The 21792-nt window shown below is 48.4% G+C and overlaps 1 protein-coding gene across 2 annotated transcripts in view; it reads left to right on the top strand.

Annotated features, from left to right (window-relative positions):
• abtb2b (ankyrin repeat and BTB (POZ) domain containing 2b) overlaps positions 1 to 21792 on the top strand; it is a 41672-nt gene that overhangs the window by 7999 nt on the left and 11881 nt on the right. The window contains exons 3-4 of one of the 2 annotated variants that reach the window (XM_062461965.1): positions 15736 to 15882; positions 20067 to 20277. In XM_062461965.1, coding sequence (XP_062317949.1) covers positions 15736 to 15882; positions 20067 to 20277 — 358 coding nt within the window. The remainder of the gene's footprint in view (positions 1 to 15735; positions 15883 to 20066; positions 20278 to 21792) is intronic. The other variant, XM_062461966.1, reaches the window with a different exon arrangement.

Genomic DNA, 21792 nt, shown 5'->3' with positions numbered 1-21792 from the left:
ACGTCTGTGTAGAGCAGCAGGTCTGTTTAGAGCAGCAGGTCTGTGTAGAGGAGCAGGTCTGTGTCGAGGAGCGGGTCTGTGTAAAGCAGCGGGTCTGTGTAGAGGAGCGGGTCTGTGTAGAGCAGCAGATTTAGCCCCAGCCATGTGGGTCACACGTGTGTGTACACACCATGACAGGATGCCCTGGCTGTGCTAGGGCGGGATGAGCCTGTCTTCCTGCCGATCCTATCTCTGCAATGCACTGGCCCTGAATGTGTGTGTGTGTGTTGGAGTATACATTCGGTGTCTATGTGTTACTGCCTCTAGACTGAATGTGCTTTTCCAAATCCATTGTGACCAACATTGCTAAGAGTCCTGGAGTAGTGATCAAGATCACAAGGAGTTGCCATGGCAAAGTTGCCATAGCCACCAACAGTCTCACTTCCGCTCAAGACTTTAGTGAGCCTGATTACAGTCTGTTTCCTCGAAAAAATGTCTGCCTGTGTGTGCGTGTGTGTGTGTGTGGATGGTGTGATCGGACATGTGTAGCTCAACTCCAGACTCAAGCTTTGTTGCTTGTCGATAAGGACTGGACATGTCTTGTCTGTCTGTGAGTATGTATGTGTTCTACAGCTGTGCGTCTGACAGACAGGCAGTATGGGGCTCTGTATCATGGAGTCTTTGTATTGGAATGTGTTTGTGTCTTTGGTGTTCCTGCACCCTGCCTTTTTAGGCACATCTGCTGTGTGTGTGTGTGTGTGTGTGTGAGAGAGAGAGAGAGAGAGAGAGAGAGAGAGAGAGAGAGAGAGAGAGAGAGAGAGAGAGAGAGAGAGAGAGAGAGAGAGAGAGAGAGAGAGAGAGAGAGAGAGAGAGAGAGAGAGAGAGAGAGAGAGAGAGAGAATGAGTTTGTGTGTGAAAGACAATATGTGTCTGTGTGTGAAAGAGAGTATGTGTGTATGTGTCTGTCTTTCTGCGAGTGTGTGGCCTGGCTTGGCCATCTGTGTGTCAGTGCTCCAGGACTATAGGGTCAAAGGCTTTGGCGTGGCTCGGCAAGAATCGTCTCCATGCCAACGCTGGAGGCCAAGTTTCCATTCTGACATCAAGATGATTGGAGGGAGGGAGGGACAGAAGAGGAGAGAATGGGATGATCTGTGATGGAATCCAAAGAGAGATGAAAAGTTATCATTGTTTGAGGGATGATGAAATACTGCTCAGTCTGTTCTTGCTGGACATGTGTGTGTGTGTGAACTGAATCGGGGTGAACTGGTGCATCACCGAGGATAATCTGAATGATCTGAAGGTTTGTCATTTTTGTTCTAGATAAAATGCACATAATACATGTTTGTAGGAACAGAAATATTTTACATTTATATTTCTTTCTATATAATACACAGATTGTTAATGTGGGAGTGTGACTACAGAGTCTGCGTAATTGAGCTGTGTGGGTGTGTGTGTGAGTGTGTGTGTGTTTGTTTGGATTGTGAGTGACTTGTGAGCAGAAGGAGAGTCTGCAGAGGAAGTCAGTCAGACAGCACTTAAACAGAGCTAACGCTAGCTCGCTCAGCAAGAAGATTTGCCTCGAAGGCTGCTCTGGCCAACGTGGTCTCTCCAAACACCACCCTTTCATTACATTAATCTCTTCATGTATGACAAATAGTCATACTTTGAGTTCTAATATTGTATATATAAGACCAGTGAATTTAGAGCTACACACATGTTCCACATCAACAGAGTCCATAGGCATTTCTACTGTACACTGTTTAAAGTGGGACCAATCTCTACCCTATTCAACAAGTGTTTTCATTATATTCCACGTGTTTCATGTTAGCTAACACCTCATACTCCCCACACGAGTGTGTGTAAGTGTTAGAGCTCTGGGCTTACAGTGCTTCTGTGAAAGCTGCGTTAAACAGGGGCTCAAAGGCGGGCGGACCGCAGTTAAACATGTAACGCGCGCCCCGCCACACATCGACGGAGACAGAGGTCATGGAGGAGGAAACCGTGTAGGTGGAGAGGTGGACGTAGCTTAGTGTCGTTAGCTGACTGGCTAACAAGAGTCCGCTTTGTCCGAGGCCGTTTGGGGTGGGCTTCTTAACCAGGAAAAGCCCACCTCCTGCTGGAGTGGCCTACAGAGGGACTTATTCAGCAGCCTGGGTGTGTGTGTGTGTCGGGGGGGGGGGGGGGGGGGGTTGCCGGGAGTTTGTGGGTGTGTGTAGCTTGATGAGGGGGAAGGGACAGGAATGGGAATAGAGGTGGGGGGTCGGGTGGTTGTGTATGAGCTATGTGTGTTGTGTGTGAGCTATGTGTTGGCTACATTACTGACTTAACAGTTAACAGTGATACTATTAAGCCAGGGCCACAAAATGCAGTGATTCCAGTCAAACTCAGTCAGACCCCCTTCCAACCCCAGACTCCCCTCACACACATACAAACATAGACACATGAAGATAATTCCTCTCTTCTCTCTCTCTCTCTCTCTCTCTCTCTCTCTCTCTCTCTCTCTCTCTCTCTCTCTCTCTCTCTCTCTCTCTCTCTCTCTCTCTCTCTCTCTCTCTCTCTCTCTCTCTCTCTCACACACACACACAGACACACAAACACTATCTCTTTTACGTTGTCTCTATTTGTCTCTCTTTCTCTCTCTCACGTCAAGATTATCAGGACAGCGTGAGGGAGATAAAGGGAGCCAGACAGCTAACAAGCAGACAGTGGAGAGACAGAGAGATGGTGTGAGATTGGTTCACACTCCAGCATGGTGCTTTCCCTGGCATGGCAGTCAGTGTACGAGTCAATGCATGTTAACTTCATTATGGTGTTTGTTTGATTATGTGTGAGTGTGTCCGTGTGTGTGTGTGAGAGAGAGAATGTGTGTAAGTGTTTTGTGTTGTGTGTGTTGTGTGTGTGTGTGATTGCCCATACCCAGATGGACAGCTATCATGTCCACTCTCCTGCTGTCAGAGACAAACTTTGAGGAAGCCCTCATCCAACACTCACCCTGCAGGATGCATCCGAAGTTCAATTCTCATTTTTTATACCCCCCTTCTCTCCTTCCCCCACACTCAATCCCTCTCTTTCTGCTACTTCTGTTTAGCACGCAAATCTTGAAAGGCCATCATCATCATCTCCTGGAGCGCCGGGTCAATGTGTGTGTGTGTGTGTATATTAACAGATGGAGACCATGGTCAGTGTGGGTCTGCTTCCGTCCCAGCCTGACCAGCATTCCTCCATAAGGTCTTTTACAGGGTGAGGTCTGCTGACGGAGACTAACTGCTGTAGCAGAGCCTCAGCCCCTACACTGGGCTGGGACTGGGGTTGGCACTAGTTTGCCTAGTGAAGCCAGGTGTGATGATTAGGGAGAGAATGTCCACCTGGCTTACTGCTGAGAGAGAGAGAGAGAGAGTGAGAGAGAGAGAGGGGGGGGGGGGAGGGAACGGAAATGAGAGGAGGGGCGGGAGGGTGTAGAGAATGGAATGGGAATGGGAGAGGAAGTGGAGAAAGAGAGAGAGATCAACCTGCCTGTTGGCTGGTGCAACAGACCATAATAACCGCCTGCCTGCTGGGCTGCTGTGGAGCTGAAGACAGACAGACAGCATGGTGAGGTCAACAGTTAGCTCGCCAGCACAATGAGGTCAAGTACTATTCTGTGTGTCACAGTTGCCTGAAACTTCGATGATGGGTCCTTCGCTTACCCTTCTATTAGTCTACATCTTAGCCCCCCACCCCACTACCCGCCCCCCCCACAGTGGATATTAGCTGGTCCCTCCTGGCTGTCCCTCCCCCATGGGAACATGTAGGCAGAGAGGAGGAGGAAAGGAGTTTAGGAGAGGGCTGTCTCAGGCCTGGGGAAGCAATTATTAAAGGGAGAGAGAGAGGAGAAAGAGGGACAGAGAGAGAGAGAGAGAGAGAGAGAGAGACAGAGAAGGGGGAATGGGAGGGAGAGAAAGGGTAATACAAGGAGAGGGAGAAGGAGAGGGGGTGCTTCTTGCATGTGAGCAGTAGACTGCTCTTGCAGTCTCTCTCTATTTCTCTCTCATAGTCTCTTCTGTATATTACGACCAGTCTGTTGGTAGATGATGGCACTAGTAACCTGATGATGGGAGTAGTCCCAGAGCGGTGTGTTTGGACCCAACCCCAACCCTGACCACTAGGCCCAAAGCCCAGAGAACTCTCCCATCAGCCCCTGCTCCTGTCTAGCCCTCCGGGAATGTGGGGTTTCCCAGAAGGAGGAACAGGGGTTGGTGGTTATTTTGGTTTAGGGGAAGGGGTGGAGAGAGGTAGAGTGTGTGTATGGGGAGGTGGTGGGGTGGGGTGGAAGAGGAGATCAAAAAGGAGAGGGAGGAGATAAAGATGTGAGAAGAGTGATAGAGGTGATAGAAAGAGGTGGAGAGGAGGGAGGGGAGTGGCAGGAGGCTGCAGGTTAACAGGCTAGAAGGCTTGCTGTTGCTCTCTCGCTCTGTCTCACAAACACACACACTCTCACACATAACGGCCTCTTAGGGTGGGTACGGCAGGGGTAGAGGGGCGAGGTTGAATTTGTTTGTGTGTGCATGTGTGGTTGTGGTTGTGTGTGTGTGTGTGTGTGTGCCGTCAGGATGTGGCTAGCACCTCTCTCAGGAGTCTCTGCCTTGTCAGGATTTCATGGCGGTCGGAACATAAGTTGCACAGTTCTGACTCAGTCAAGTTCCAGGTTAGCACTGGGCTGGAGGTAGATTAGCAGTCATGGGAATGCACTGCCAGACACTGGGTTGGCTCCCTCTCTCTGGAGCTGGGTGTGGAAACCTTCAGGATTAACAGATGATGTCTGTGTGATTAAGTAGTTTTATTCTGCCGGGCCATGTTTGATTCTTTTCTGATTTAGTGGGGATTCTGGTGAGAGCCTGTGGACCTTTAGTGAATGGGTGTGTTTCTATGTGTGTGTGTGTGTGTGTGTGTGTGTGTAGTGAATATGTACTTTGTGAACTTTGTGGCTTTGTGTAGCACTGTGGTAAAGAAGGTAGGGTGACCCAAAACACACACACACACTCACAAATGCTCCTTGGGAAGCATTTGAAAGGCAAATGGACTTTGGCCCAAACATGACTGGTGCCTTGAATGCTCCGACTGTTAAAGTTCTCTGGATTTATAGTTAGAGAAGGACGAATAGATGGAGGGAGGGAGAAGGGAAGGAGAGATGGAGGGAGGGAGGGAGGGAGGAAGGGAGGGAGGAAGGGAGGGAGGGAGGAGAGATAGAGGGAGGGAGGGAGGGAGGGAGGAGAGATGGAGGGAGGGAGGGAGGGAGGGAGGGAGGAGAGATAGAGGGAGGGAGGGAGGGAGGGAGGAGAGATGGAGGGAGGGAGGGAGGGAGGAGGGACAGTTCAGCAGCAGCAGCAGAGGTCCTCCTGAGCGCTATCTCTCCCCTTCCTCCCCCTTTTCCCTCCCCCTCTTCCTCTCTTCCTCCATGTGCAGTGTAGGGCGGAGGGCTTCTCTGGGTGGTCCACAGATACCCATGGAACTGTAGCCACACACACACACACACACACACACACACACACACATGCATCTCCTCTTGTGTTTACTCTATCGGCACACCTCTGGAATGTCTCAACAGGTGCCCACTAGGAATGTATAAACACACACACTTTGAGGTGATGGTATTATTTGTATGTGTGTGCCTGTGTGTGCCTGTGTGTGCGTGGGTGTGTGTGCGTGTGTGTGCGTGAAGAATAGAGGACCTATATGGTTCTGTCTCTGTTGGACTGTGACTGAGACTACGTCCTGTTAAACCTGACCCATCCAGTACAACCAGTGCTAACCCTAAACCATCCAGTGCTAACCCTAACCCTCTACTAACCCTCATGCTGTACAAACCCTAATTCAAACAAAAGCATCAGTCTACATCAGGCTTCACATTAACAGAGGGACTAATGATTTCACTTAAGCAACTCACACACATCACTGTTCTGTTCTGCTCATTCATTGTGTGTGTGTGTGTGTGTGGCTGTGGCTGTGGCTGTGAGAAAGACAGAGATTGTGTGAGTGCAGGGTACACAGCACTCAGTATCTGATCAATGTCTCTTAGACAGAAACTATTAGAGAGAAATGGACTCTGCATTGGCTTGGTAAATGGTTGTAGATACACACACACAGACCAAATCACACACCCACACACAATTATGGCACAGACACATAAACTATACACAGATAGAAGAAGGAAGCCACAGGTGAGATTGGTAATACTGTAATATCATCTACATTTGATCAAAATGACTAAATAAAGACGACACAGATGGTTGGCTGACCCCCAACCAGACATTCCACAGACAGGGTGTGTGTGTGTTGTTTTGTAAATGAGTGCCAGTCACAATGTAGCCTTTATGGTGTCTCATGATGCTGTCCCATGCAGTGATACGTTGCTCTGAAGTCTGTCTTTTAGAGTGTGTGCATGTGTGTGCGTGTGTGTGTGCGCGTGTGTGTGTGTGTGCGCGCGTGTGTGTGTGTGGGGGGGGGTCACTGGGGTCACAGAACTGAGCAAAGGGACGTTCCTGTTTAGTTAGGTTCTTTAGTGGTAGATCCACCCCACTGTGTTACTGAGTGTGTGGGAGGGGCCCTGGAGAGCGTGTGAGGGTGTGTGTGAGGGTGTGGTGGAGGGTCATGGGTGTGTTGTAAACCCAGGGCTGTCAGATGGTGTCTTACAGCTGAATGAGAGGATGAGCCTGGTTAGTGGTAGTTTATTGCTGCTGTCTATAGAGTTAGACAGCCCGACACACCCTATTGGTTGTAACAAACACCGTAACACACCCCCTACACACCCTCTACACACCCCCTATAGAAGGCTTGACACATGGACAAATTCTTTGTTAGTGAGGACAATGCAATTCCACCATGAGGCATACATCATTGTCTGATTTTATGCTTCTGTGTGTGTGGGAATATCAAATAAATATATGTGTGAAATAGTTCAAAAGCTCTCAAAGAAATATTCTCATTAGTCATGACATAGTCATTTATGACCACCACAAAATGATTTGTATAAGACCCTGCATATAATATTGTCTGTTTTGATGTGTGTGTGTGTGGTCATTCAGTATATTAGTGTGCATGTGTGTGTGGGAACCAGACATGGTTAGTAAAGAACAGTACACAGTCCAGCAAAACCAGAGAAACCCTGGATGTGTTTGAAAGCTTGTTTCTCTGTTGTTAAACAGTGTTGAGCTGACCAGTGCTTACTCACTCCTCTGTCATTATCTCTCTCTCATTCTGTCCTACAAATCTCTTTTTAAAAGGCTATTGTGACTTAGACTGAGGTAGGCATTTAGACTCAAACGCACACACGTACACACATGCACACACACACACACACTGAGCGGACGTCAGTCCGGGGTTCCAGTGCCAGGAAAGTGGTTTCTTTCTCCCCTCTGATCTGGACCTGCTTTCCACTGTAAAATGGAGTCCGGAGATCTGGGTCGATGCAGAGAGAGAGAGAGAGAGAGAGAGAGAGAGAGAGAGAGAGAGAGAGAGAGAGAGAGAGAGAGAGAGAGAGAGAGAGAGAGAGAGAGAGAAGAGAGAGAGAGAGAGAGAGAGAGAGAGAGAGAGAGAGAGAGAGAGAGAGAGAGAGAGAGATGAGAGAGAGAGAGAGAGAGAGAGAGAGAGAGAGAGAGAGAGAGAGAGAGAGAGAGAGAGAGAGAGAGAGAGAGAGAGAGAGAGAGAGAGAGAGAGAGAGAGAGAGAGAGAGAGAGAGAGAGAGAGAGGAGAGAGAGAGAGAGAGAGAGAGAGAGAGAGAGAGAGAGAGATTGAACCTCAGAGAAGTCCTAATCATAATTCCTCTCTTGTTTTTTCCTTCATTGACTTGCTTTGCTCTGTGTCAGTGTTTAAACGTTTCGCCCAGAAGGGCCAGGGAATGTTAAGAGGCAGAAAGCTGCTTTAGATTTGTAGGGGGAATTAGATGCGGTCTTTGAAACGCCGCCCCAGCCTCCCCATCCACAAGGCTGGTTAGACTGTGAGAACCAGAGAAGAAGAAGGTGTTCCCAGACCTGGAGGACTGGAGACTTGCTGCTGTGATCTTGGGGCTTGTTGTGGTCCTGTCTACCTGCCTGCCCGCTTGCCTGTCTGTCTGTCTCTCTCTGTTTGACTGTCTTTCTTATTGTCTGTTTGTATGTTTCTGTCTATCTGTCTATATGCCTGCCTGTCTTTCTGCATACCTGTCTGTCTACCACCTGCCTGCCTGCCTGCCTGCCTGCCTGCCTGCCTGCCTGCCTATCTGCCTGCATATCTGCCTGCCTGCCTGCCTGCCTGTCTCTCTGTGTGTCTGCCTGTCTTTCTGCCTGTCTGCCTGTCTGCCTGTCTCTCTGTCTGTCTGTCTGCCTGTCTGCCTGCCTGTGTAGGCCTCTTTGAGTGGTACTGGTAATTGGTGTTTGTTCCCTTGGTAGAAGTGGAAAGGACAGCTGCATATGCATTATCATAGGTACTACATGATATGTGTGTGCGTGTGTGTGTCTGTAGAAAGAGAGTTAGTAACAGGAATTTATACATCTTGGATTGAGCGGTAATGGAAAAGTGACACACAAACACACATGCACACTCCGATACACTCACACAGTGCGATCATCGAGAGACAGAGCCGTCAGTTCCTGTGGTTATTTCTGTCCTATTCCATGAGAGGTGTCTGTGCCCCTCCAGGAACCAGCCCCCCCCCTGCCCTTCACAACACTTCACCAGTCAGACTTGGGAGGTTGGAGGGGTTGAGAGAGGGGGATGAGAGGAATGGGGGAGGGGTTATAGAAGGTAGATGAGTTGTGGTTCCGAGCTGCATTCAGGAAAGAGGGAAAGTGTTGATGCGAGAGAACAGAAAAGCAGGGTGATGGAGGGGCAGAATAGATATGCAGGGTAGTGCATGGATGACAGAGAGGGGTGGGGTTAGGGGTGTGTTGCTGAGAGGGGGAGGGGGGCTGGGCAGAGGGGGGGGGGGGAGGGTTACATTGGTTCAATGAGGGTGTTGTTAGTCGGCCCTGAGGCCCTGAGTGCCTTTCTGTTCCCTGGCCATGTTCCGGCCCATCACAGATTGAGTGCCACCAATTAGCACACACATACACATGTACACACACACCCCCACCCCTCCCCCCCCACACACATACACACCGCTCACACACACTCACACACACAAAGAGGCGTACATGAATCAAACAACCTACGTTGTGCTTTGTGCTTTGTCCAGCCTGTCCCAGTGTCAGCTCCTGGGGTCCTGAATAGAGGACAGCTTGTTTCTCACGAGAGCCTCACTGCCTCTTTTCAAACAGGCAAATAAAACAGACACCCCTTGAACTGTTCCAGCCAATACGCTCCTCCTCGATGATGGTCAGCAGTGGGCTGAGAGGTACCACTGACTAATTGAATCAAGATTTTCACAGAGTCATAATTTGTCACTGTTTAAAGTGGCCCGCACGTTTTTGTTTGTTCCAACACTTCACCTCTGTTCTGTGCTGTAGCATGACGACGTCATTCAAATAATAAAAGTTGATTTCATTACGAGAGGGCGGATTGGGTGGGTTTGAGGTCAGTTGTTTATGTGTGCGTGGATACGAGAGTGTGATGTAAGTGACTGCGTGTGTGTGCACAGGATCGTATGTCATTAGTGTAAAAGCAGAAAACAGGCCGCACCATGCCGTCGCCGGGTCCAGTGGAGCCTGTATAGAACCCGGTTCTCCCCAGCCTGCCGGACGGCCCCATCCTGGAAGGGGAGCGCTGGGTAAACGGGGGGCGGCGTCCTGCTTCAGAACCAGGAATGTCGAATAAGGACTGGAAAGCCACAGGCTCCACAGTGGGGCCCGGAATGTAAAACATAAAACGTGATTGAGGAGAGCGAGTGAGAGAGAGAATGAAAGAGACGAGAAGAAGAGAGGACAGAGGAGAAGAGAGAGCAGAGAAGAAGAGAGAGAGAGAGAGAGAGAGAAGAGAGAGAGAGAAGAGTGATTAGAGGATAGAGGAGAGAGAGAGAGAGGAGAGAGAGAGAGAGAGAGAGGAGAAGAAGAGAGACAGAGAGAGAGAGAGAGAGAGAGACAGAGAAGAAGAGAGACAGAGAGAGAGAGAGGACAGAGAAGAAGAGAAGAGATAGAGAGAGGACCGTTGATTGTAGTTGCATTTGAGCTGAAGTCCTGTTTAGGATTAGGGATGATGGGTGTTTGAGCAGTTTATGCTGTGTTTTCTCATGGGTATAGGAAACCAAGCCCAGGCCTGTTCACTCCCACGAGACCCTCGGCCCAGGGTCTGAGGGGCTTATGCACACACACACACACACACACACACACACACAAACATGTTTTATGCATGTTTAAAGCAGGATGTGGATTGATCAGATCCCTCACCTTCCTCCCATTCTCAATCCCAGACTACTTAATAAGGTGTGTGTGTGCTGTGTGTGTCCACAGTTGATAGGAGGCTTCCTAGTTTAGGTCATCTGACAGTTACCTCTGACCCCTGACCTTAGGGTCAACAGAGGTGTTGGGGGACGGTGACCAGGGGGAATTGGGTGATTTATCAGGTCCTAACAGATTGGTATGTGCGTGTGTGTGTGTGACTCCTTTGCACTCCGACATGGAATCTAAACCCACAGCATGGAGGAAGCTAACATACCAAGCTATAACTGATGGATGTATGACCCCCTGAATCCTAAATAACTTACTGACCCCTCCAGTACTGTATGAATTTCCATCTGTCTAGATATGCATCAAACTGAGATAAATAGCCCTTACAAAAGACACCACTTACATAGCAAATTCATGGTTATTTTTTAGCCAAGATGCTAAAAAGCACTCAGTCCACCAACGTCTATGTAAATGCCTCTGTTTCTCCAGAGCTGTGTTTAGATAAGGATGGGAGGAGGCTAATCCCTTAAGGAGCTAACGTGGAGATATTTTCAACCTGAGGCCTCCCCTGAAGGCCTATTACCCTGGTCCTATCTGGCCCTCTAAGTGCCTGTACAAACTGACCAGCAGAAAACAGGCGGACTGTGTGTGGTGTTTGTGTGTGACAAGTAGAGGGTGAGAGGGAGAGAAACAGGTGTCTGAGTGCTTTGAAGGGTGGGTAACTAGAAGCCTGGGCTGTGAGGGAAGCATCGCATCTGGACCGTGTTTCCATAGTCCCAAGGTGGAGAGGGTGTTTGTGGAAGAAAGAGGGGGGGGGGGGGTAGGGAGAGAAGGATGAGAGGGAGAAGGAGAAGTTGAGGAGGAGGAAGGGGCTGATACACACCCAATTATGTTCTCGCTAAACACGGGGTCATTGTCTTCCTCTCTCCAGCCTCCGCACAGAGACGAGCTTAGCCTCCCATCCCAGAATGAGAGCGCTTTTCTGGAAGGAGGAAGTAGCTTTGAAGCCTCAATTCCCTGGCTCTCTGATCTCTCTGCACAGTGATGAAAGAAGAGGCTGTTAGTGGAGATGAGACAGGTGTCCACTTCAATGTGTGTGGTTTGTTGTGAGAAACACAGGAACAACCATGTCTCTCACACACTCAAGGTTCGCTCCTCTGTAGACCAAACAGTCGCTCTCACACAAGAAGGCTATAAGGGCCCAGGAATGTGCTTTGGTGTGGCTGAGACAATGGGAAAAAAGGCCTTCCAACCAAACACCTACACACATCGAGCTGAACGGGAAGTGAAAAGTCATGTCAACCTTTTAAAAGAGGTGGAGGACATACAGCTGTATCTAGCTCTGCAAATATATCCGGGAACTCTTTTTAGAGAGTGTGTGTCTGGAGTGTGGTTGAGAGCCATGTTGCCGTAGGGGGCCGGTAGTGAGGGCTGGTGTGGTTGGGAGGAGTGCCGAGCAGCCTCAGGGCTGTGTGGTAACTTGCAGCTGTGTCTCTGGAGCTGGGATCTCCACATGACGTTGGGGCCGGCAACCACAAGGATGGAACCGCAATGACAGCACGAGCCCTCTGGAACCTCACCCATCCATCCCCACCGCTCTCCCTCAGCCTCACCCTTCTCCTGGACTCCCACCCCAGACTCAACCCCCTCCTTCCTGGTTTTCCCCCACCCTCTCCCAGTCCTAGTGTGAACTGATCCGTATCCAGTGGAGGATGGTGATATTAGTGGTGTTGGTGGGGACAGGGCCTGGCTGGCTGGGGAGTTAACCCATGCCAGCATGACGCAGGCTGGGGTTCAGTGGTGAGGGTGACCCCGGGTGGGATGTGGGAAGGGCTGGGATTGTGGTGTGTATGAGAGAAAGTGAGAGAAGGAGAGTGATAGAGTGAGAGGGGGAAAGAGAGAGAGAAAGGAGCTTCTTGCAGTGCAGAATACAGACCAAAAGTTTCATGTGTTTTCTCTCCATATCTCCTCCAAGAGTGAGCAAGAAAGAAAGACAGACAGAGAGCGAGAGAGCATGCTAGAAGCAATCTAAAATAAGATTGTTTGAAGTAGGACATGTCGACATTGAGATTGTTTTGGGATATTTTAAGCGGGCTAGAAATAATCTTCACATCTGATTTTTTTTTTCTTCTTTTGGAAGATCTTAAACCAGAAACATAAACATACTTATTTGACCTTGCCTGTATTCAAGTGTTAAGAATAGAACACATAAGAAAATATCTGATATTATTGGTATCCAAGCAATGTCTCAAGAGGGATGTGAAGCTACTAGAAATGTCCCTACCTGCCAGTCCTATCACATCGCTTCTACTGGCTGTGGTGGGATTTACACCTGTGGGTCTGAAACTTCTCTCTAGGTGTTATTCACATAATTAACTTTCTGAGGCTTAGAAGAGTAATTACTGTCTTGAAATGTGGTTGACACTGTCTTAATTGGCCCCTGAGTGTTAGTGAAGTTCTGTTTTGGAGTGTTCATATATTAAATGCTAATCCTGTGTCTCTCAAGAGACCTGCATGACGTCAATGAGACACTGTCTGATGACTCATCGACTGACAGGGATAGGAATAGTCCCCTTTACAAATACATGCATTCCTACTCACACACACACACACACACACACGCATGCATCCTATGTTAATGCTCAGATTTTCCCACGCTTCACACACATCCTCGTCAACATCCTTGTCTGATGAGTTCTCTGTTCTCCAACATGTCAATCACACCCCGGAACATGGACCGAACTGCACACATATACTGTACCTTCGCACATTCCAATGATTCAACTCTGAAACGTACCCCTCCACATTACATCCTGTGTGTAGAGTCCCCTTTTCCTGACCAAAATACTGTGGCAGAACTCACAGAGTAATGCTGCTTTTGAAGTGAAAGCTCATCAAACTTCAGATAGATGTTGTGCAGCCTGCATTTCCTTTAATCAGCTTTGGACTCTATCTCTGAGACGGGAGGAGAAGCTCAATAATAGAAAACGAAAAGTGGAAAGGGAATGAGAGAAAGAAGTGTATAGCAAGGAGAGAGAAATTTGAGGGAGCGAGAGAATGAGAGAGTTAGAAAGAGACGAGAGAGAAGTGGTGAGCAAGGAGAGAGAAAGAAGAGTGAGAGGGTGGAAAGTGAAGAGAGAATTAAAGAGAGGGAGACCGAAAGAGAGAAGTGGAAGTGAAGAGATAATAAGAGAAAAACAGAGAAATTGTGAGGACAGAGAGGGTCTATTAAAGGAATTAGAGCAGTGCAGGGCTCAGTCATGCTGATGTTAATGGTCATTTTAACAGATGACTCGCTGTCCACGGCAGATTAGCCCTGGTTATCTCGGCCTAATTAAACAGGCCAGATTGACAGGTTGAAGGGTGTGTCTGTGTGTGTGTGTGTGTGTGTGTGTGTACAGTTGCTACAGTATTGCGGAGAAACAGTAATGTGTGGTGTGTCTGTCCTTTGTGCAACACCACACTCTTCTAGAAGCAGCCGTTTCCATTGTGTGAAATGAAGAGAGTCAGCACATATTTCAGATACTGCACCATACACACGCACGCACAAACATGCACATAATGGCTGTGGCCACAGACACATTCTAGGACTGAATTCCCATTAGGAAGGATGGCACTAATTGAACGTGCTTTTCATTCAGCAATTTCTTTTTCACATACACATAGTACAGTTAGGTTTTGAACTACCTTCCCACAAACGTATCTTTTGTTGAAAGATTACCATGTGGGTTTTTGTGTGCGTTTATGAGTGTGTGTACGTGTGTGTGTGTGTGTTTGACAATTCTGGTTATTGGTGGCTGTATGCAGTGCAGTAGTGAATAAAGACGCTACTGTGGGGCATAAACATTACATAATAAGTGTAACTCATGTTGACTTCTGAAACCTGTAAAGGGCCTGTTTACGGTAAGCTAACGTTTAGCCTGCCCCTTGGTATTTACGACACAGGAACTGGCTAGCCGAGATTGCAGTATTTTGTTCTTAAACTTAAATGTTTTTACAGGGAGGTTGGGATATTCTCCTTTACTCCTACAAGGAGTCAGGTTTTATGGGTCTCAGGAACCTGGATCTTCTGTAATGGATTGCAGAAAGGAAAAAGAGCAAAGTGCTAGATCTATTAGGGAGATGCTTAGTTATTAATTTATTTATCAATCAGCAGGTTGTTGGGTTTTTTTTACTGGCCAAACCTTCCAAGATTCCAGGGTCAGCATTCCGCTTGCCGGAAACACATGGAAATGTAATTTTGGTAAAGGGAGCCTGTGGAAATCCTTTTCATCCTTTAAATAGAGAGAGAGAGACAGAGAGAGAGAGAGAGAGAGAGAGAGAGAGAAAGGGAGAAAGAAAGGGAGAAAGAAAGGGAGAAAGAAAGGGAGAAAGAGAGAGGGGGGAGGAGAGAGAGAGCAGGATGAGGAGATACGTTATCCTCTTTTATTTGGGGTATAAATCATAAACCTGCACTAATCATCTTTCCTTTTGCATTCCTCTTTCCCTTTGTTCCCCATCCCACACTTCCCTCAGCTCCTAATGGTTGGCAAGGTGTTGAGCTTCTGGTGCAGGATATGTTATGGAGTAGCTAGCTCTGGAGTGGCTGGGTCTGGTCTGGAGAATCTAGTTCTGGAGTAGCTAGTTCTGGAATAGCTAGTTCTAAAGGAGCTAGGGAGAAGAGCAGCAGGACCGATACTAGGAAAGTCTTTATGTAATCAGTGCAGTTTCTTCTCATCCATAAATAACCTGACATGTTGCTGTCAAAGTGTTCTGCTGTTTTGTAAGAAAATAAAAACCTGCCTCATGTTTGCGATTGGTCACAGATTGAAGTGATTGCGAAGTTTGTAGTGATTGCTGAGTAATTTTTTAGACAAGGAAATATCAAGCATGATATAACTGCCTTGTTTGTTACATCAGTGATACAGGCATTCATCATCTTTAAATAGGTTGGTGCTGTTTTATGTTCAGTTTGTACTTGTGTAAAGTGTGCTTGCATGCATGTGTGTGTGCGCGCGTGTGTGTGGGGGTATGTGTATGTGTGTGGGACCTGGTCCCGCCTGTTTGTTGCTAGATGTGTTGAGGCAGGCCTCATGTTTACACTTGATATAGAGAGTGTGTGTTTGCTTATCTGACCGAACAGAAACAGATGTATCCTAGCTCCATGTTTTTAAAGCAGCATAAATGAAGACTAATTATGTGATTGATAGATGTTTGTGTACATAATTAATCACTTCCCTCTTCCTCCTTCTCTCTCTCTCTCTCTCTCTCTCTCTCTCTCTCTCTCTCTCTCTCTCTCTCTCTCTCGCTCTCTCTCTCTCTCTTTCTCTCTCTCGCACCTTCTCTTTCTCTCCCTCATCTCACTCTCGCTAAATCCTTCTCTCTCCCCCATCTCCGTACCCCTCTCCCTGTCTCTCTCTGTCTCTCTCTCTCCTCTCTGAAGGTGTACTGTCTCTCCCGGCCCACTTCAGCCCATACACAGAGAGCCAGGCCGGGGTGGAGAGCAGGGAGGATGCCTATGCCCAGCTGGAGCTACGTACCCTGGAACAGTCCCTCCTGGCTACCTGCGTTGGCAGCATTTCCGAGCTCAGTGAGTGTCTGTGTGTGTCTGTGTGCGTTTGTGTATATGTGTGTGTGTAGGCCAAGGTGTCTTTTGCAGATTTAAGGATTTAATATCTCTTAAACTTTATGGGAAACTTAACAATCGTCCTTCCCCTGCGAAAACAAAAAGTCAGTCTTCAAATGTAGCCCTCTCAAATGCAATAAATACACTTACTGAATCCTTCAGACACCTTACCAGTATCCCTTTTAAATAAATAAAACAATAAACGAGTAAACACACATGCATTTGAATGAGCCTCGATGTTAGTATTATTTGCTTGGCCCTCCTTTCTCCCCGTATGTTAGTTCACCCTGAAGGACAATAACCAGAGATAGACATTCTTCTGCCAGAAAGGCTGTTGTTTCAGCCAGCCAGTGTGTGGGAAACAGTGATAATGCAGACTCCTGTAAATACACACAGTATCTTCTACTTAGCTGAGGAAACAGACCACCATATAGGGATATTCTCTCTGGAATAGCTGATAGGCTCTCTGGTCATATATAATGCAACAAATGATAATACAGTGTGTAAAGTGTGTGTGTGTGTGTATTTGTTGAATCAACTATTGCCACATCCTACTTTTTGATCTATCTTTAATGTATCATTCTTAAGTCTGTTTTTCACTTTGTCACTGTATCTGTCTGCCTCTTTATCACTGTGACTATGTCTGACTGGCTGTCTGTCTATGTCTAGCTGGGTTGCTGGCTGGCTGTTCACCACATGTCTGTTTACCTGCCTTGCCTTGCCTGCCTGTCTGCTTGCCTGTCTGTCTGTCTGTCTGCCTGCCTGCCCGTCTGTCTGCTTGCCTGTCTGTCTGCATACCTTCCTGTCTATGTCTGCCTGCTTGCCTGTCCTTCTATAGCAGGAGCCAAATAGATTCCACAGATGCACCCTCATTATCAGCAGTCAGTCAGACTCGATCTCCTAGCAGCAGTCCCCCCTGTCTCTACCCCAGTCTGGTGCTGTTCTGAAGCGCATATCTATCTGTCTGGGGTCCAAACTTCCCTGTTATCAGAGAGGGAGATGCCTGGTCCTGGGTGTGCTCCGGTCTGGTCCTCTGGGCCTCCAGCCTCTGCAGAGAAAGGAAGGAGTCTGGGAGAGGAAGGAGACTCTGGCTTTGCTCTGGGAGGTGTTGAAGGCTCAAAGCCCTTGCTGCCTGCCATGGAAACGGGCTGTACAATAGTCCCATATTTAGGGTTCATTTTAGGTTCAGTTGGATTTTGAATCAGGTGGGTTTTGTTTGAGATCAGTCTGGGTGAAGCTGGAGATTTAAACCTCCTCCCTCATAATAGACCCGCCATCAGCAGGAAAACAACCTCATCTGTATGGAACCAGTGTTGGGAAACTTAAAACCGTTGAGTACTGTTGACCGTCTGTCAGACTTTGAGATGATTTTTCCAGGCGTTGACGTTTTGTAATTTCTAAAATTGCTTGTCATGTGGAATTTGGAAAGTTATACAGTGTGTGAAGGACACATACACATTTGTACTGTCATACTGTACTCTACTGTAGCCTATACCTGTGGTTTGTTTACACTGGAGGCCTCCGCAGACAGAGGCAGAGATGGAGAGACGGAGATTGAGTGGTGAGGGGTTAAGGTCTAGTGGGTGGGGAGACGAGTCAAAGCTCGGGGGAAAGAGGGAGGGGATGATGGAAGGGTAGAGAGGTGAGGAGGGGAAGAGAGACAGGAGGAATACAGTGGAGGGAGGGAGGAAGGAGGGAAGAGGGAGGGAGGGAGGGAGGGAGGGAGGAGGGAGGGAGGGAGGGAGGGAGGGAGGGAGGGAGGGAGGGAGGAGGGAGGGAGGAAGGGAGGGTGGAGGGAGGGAGGGAGGGAGGGAGGAGGGATAGGTTTCCTTTTCCAAATGAGTGAACACTCTGCCGTTTGTCCAGATTGCACAAGGCTACGTTCGTACTCAACTACCAACCGTTACTCGGCCATTTAAGAAAATGAACACATACACACAAATGAACATGCATACACACACTAATACACATTTGATCTTACCCATTTCCTGTCTCTCTGAGGGCTGTCTTTGTGCCTGGTCTGTGCGGCGGGTTTGGTTAGGCAGGGCTGGCATCCTTCAGGCCTCCACACACACAGGGGCGGGCATTCTGAGCCGTGCCCAGGAGACAGGGCAGACACTGGGGCATCTGTGTGGCGCTACCTAGTCCTCCTGGAGCCCTGTGCTCGACCTGACCAGACACACCTACAGTTTTTGAAGATTTTTGCACTGCTCATAACCTTTAGTATTTCTATCCCATCCTGTAAACAATAATAACAACATTGGCCAGGTCTCAGTCCAAGACCAGGATCTTCATTTGAGTTGGTCCCCAGCAGTGCCATGTCTACTTTTCTGGGTAGCACCATTATTAGTAAAACACAATCTCATGTAGTTGGACACATGAGCAACTCTTCATTGAATACTTAACTTAAACCACAGCTCCTCAGCTTTGCTCAGGGCTTATTCACAGAGAGCATTACACGTCCTCACTGCGGCCCTCTCCGTCCTAGAGGGACCTGTACAAACCCTGAAGGGAGAAGGAGGGGCCAGAGTATTATATTGATTCCTAAACCTAGAAGCAGGGATCCGAAATGACTTAACATCCAAGAATGTAGTCCTTCATATCCTCCTCAGATCTCTGGGGCTGAGCTGGCCCTCAGGGGAGAGATCGGGACTAAGAAGCCAGGGAGAGGCTTTCTGTCCTGGGCTGGAATTCCTCCCAGGCCCCCTGGAGGGTTGCTGGTGGTGGGAACACAAAGAAGCCCTTCTGCTGGTGGTGGGGTCTGTGTTTGAGGGAGCTAACCCCCCCAGTTCCCTTATGTTACCCCCCAGCCCTGGCCCCAGGGCAAACTCCCACTCACAGTAATCTGGTTAGAAATTAACCCAGGGATAATTATGCTGAATGAAAGCTACCTGATCCAGAACATGCCCCCCCCCACCCAACCATGTTCTCCACCCCACCCCCGTCCAACCCACCCCTACCCTCCACTACCCACTAACCCTTGCTGGACCCCACCCACCACCCCCATCCCCCTCTACCGTCAACCCTGCCCCCTACCCTCCACTAACACCACAGCCCCTCCCACCCCCGCCCCACTATCATTCGTCCCTGGCCCCCCCTCGGTCACGCACCAGGATGTTATCTACTTCCCCTGCTGCACTGCTGGCTGGACTGCCCCTACTTTTATCTTTTTAGTGTGTGTATGTGTGTGTGTGTGTGTGGGGGATTCTCTTATGCATGTGTGTACAATGTGTGTGTGTGTGTCTGTGGGTGCTTTACATTTACATTTAGTCATTTAGCAGACGCTCTTATCCAGAGCGGCTAACAGTAAGTACAGGGACATTCCCCCGAGGCAAGTAGGGTGAAGTGCCTTACCCAAGCTTTATAGCTACATCATAGGACAAACATCCATAGCACTACTAACTATGTTAACTTGTATTATCTCCACAGGGCATACTCTCAACTGTTTGTAAACTCTGTCCATAGTTAGTCATATTGCTACATCCTGGTCTGTCTCTGTTGTCTGGCCTTCACAACTGGAATCTTAACACCACCTTTAAAACATCCAGTTAGTCAGTTAGTGTGTCAGCCCATGAAGTGTTTGAGTGATTAGAGATGAATGGTTGTTTACACTGTGGTGGTCTGGCTGTGCTTACTGTTAATGGCAGTGCTAATTGTTTGGGGTGGGGGTGTAATGGGTTAATGAACAGTGGAGAGTAATGGCTTGAAGTGGAACCGTGTCTGTACTGGCCTCCCTAAGGGTCCATACTGAGTATTGTAGCAGGAAGTAAGCCTTTTCTTGATCTCCTTTACTCCATATCTGCCTCCAACTCACTGTGGATTCAGTGTGTCGAGTGTGGGTGTGTGTGGGTGTGTGTTCTGTCAACTGCTTCGCTGACAGTACATTGAGCCATAATGTAACTATAACCTCCCTGTTTTCTCTCTTTCTATCTATCCCTTCCTCCCACCTCTCTCTCTCTCTCTCTCTCTCTCTCTCTCTCCTCTCTCTCTCTCTCTCTCTCTCTCCTCTCTCTCTCTCTCTCTCTCTCTCTCTCTCTCTCTCTCTCTCTCCCTCTCCCCCCCTCTCCCCCCCCCCCCTCTCTCTCTCTCTCTCTCTCTCTCTCTCTCTCTCTCTCTCTCTCTCTCCCTCTCTCCCCCCTCATGTCCAGGTGACCTGGTGTCTCGTGCCATGCACCACATGCAGCGTCTCAGCTCCGTGCGCCTGGGGCTGAGCCCCGCCCGCCACCCCCGCCCCCAGCAGACCGTGTCGTGGTCACCTGACGCCCTCCACACCCTCTACTACTTCCTGCGCTGCCCCCAGATGGAGTCCATGGAGAACCCCAACCTGGACCCCCCACGCATGGCCCTCAGCAAGGAGAGGTGGGGTGTAACACACATACACACACACGTACACACACTCACATGTACACTTCCAATACAAAACCACCTTCTGAATTTCTCTAAAAAGCTTCAATCACAGTCGTGCACCCACACCCGCATTTCTCTCAGCAAGCACACACACACAAGCTATTATAAACTGTAAGCTACCTCCATCACACCTGTCCCTAACCCAATCAGAAGGCAGAGAGAGCGGGAGGTGAGAGCCTTGTTCTGAGGGGTACTAGAAGAACTGGAGGTGCTAATGAGGTTTAAGAGGTGTGGATGGTATTTATTTATAGGAAGACTGAGGTGACCCATCACATGCTCCCCAGGAGGCCTTTATGCCTGTTACCATGGTAATTGTGTTCCCAATTGGTACCCCGAGGGCCATCTGGACTGGTCGGATGGTGTCTGATGAAGCTGTTGTGATTGGTTAATCAGAACCAAACCGTGTGTGTGGGATTCCGAGGTCAGTGATTGGTTGCTTAGGTTTTGCTGGATCTCAAGAGGGATATCGCTGCTTGTGTTGAACATTTGCCACTGAACACAGGATGTTCACCAGGACAGAGTCACAACCCAGGATCTCCTGTCGACCAGTATTATGGTGATAAGGATTGTATAAACATCACGTTATGTAATGTATGCGGTCATCAGAAAACAGATGATCTTATGCGGATTCTCCTGGGGTTATGGAGAGGAAGTCAGAGGAACCAAACATGAAACCAGATCATGGATTAGCTGGTACTTTTTTCCTTTGGGCTGTTCAATCTCAGTTGGGATTGTGTGTTTCCTCTGTGTGTGTGTGTGTGTCATATATGTGTGTGTCGCTCTGGATAAGAGCGTCTGCTAAATTACTAAATGTGTGTGTGTGACAGCATGAGTTATTGTATTGTTTCCTTCTACTTCCGGTTGAATGGAAGGAGCAGGTTGCCACACTTGTGTGTGTGTGTGTGTGCGCGTGTATGTCAGAGTGTGTGTGTTTAAAATGTCAGTAGAAATAGCTTCCGTATGTGTGAAGGTTAATGACACACTTAAGATTGATGTATTCGTGCCTGTCTAAAGGTAGCACTTCAATGGATAGACAAAATTGATACAGGCCTTGGAAGTGTTAGTCAGTGTATGTTGTAGCAAACGGTTTGCTTGTGTGTTTTTGTATGTGTGTTTGTGCTTTGCTTTACTTGTTTCTGCTTCGTTTCCTTGTGTGTTTGTGTGTGTGCATGTGCATGCAGGGAGGGTTTTCAAGTTCTGGTGATCGTGTTTTTGTGAGTGTTTCTGAGCTGAAGAATTGCAACGGTACTCGTCTCTGCTCTTGCCTGCGCGTGTCTCTGTCTAATTATGATTTTGGGTTATGCGGGCACGCACGCACACACACACACACACACACACACGTGCACACAGATACACACACATACACAGCTGGCTGCCATATTGTGGTCTGTTTAATTGTGAACAGACACAAAGAGAGAAATGGTGGACTCCTAATTAGTATCACCCACACCTCTACTTAAGATGGTT

This window comes from Osmerus eperlanus, chromosome 5 (genome assembly GCF_963692335.1).
Source record: "Osmerus eperlanus chromosome 5, fOsmEpe2.1, whole genome shotgun sequence".
Taxonomy (NCBI): Eukaryota; Metazoa; Chordata; class Actinopteri; order Osmeriformes; family Osmeridae; genus Osmerus; species Osmerus eperlanus.
This window is presented reverse-complemented; position numbering and strand designations above follow the sequence as displayed.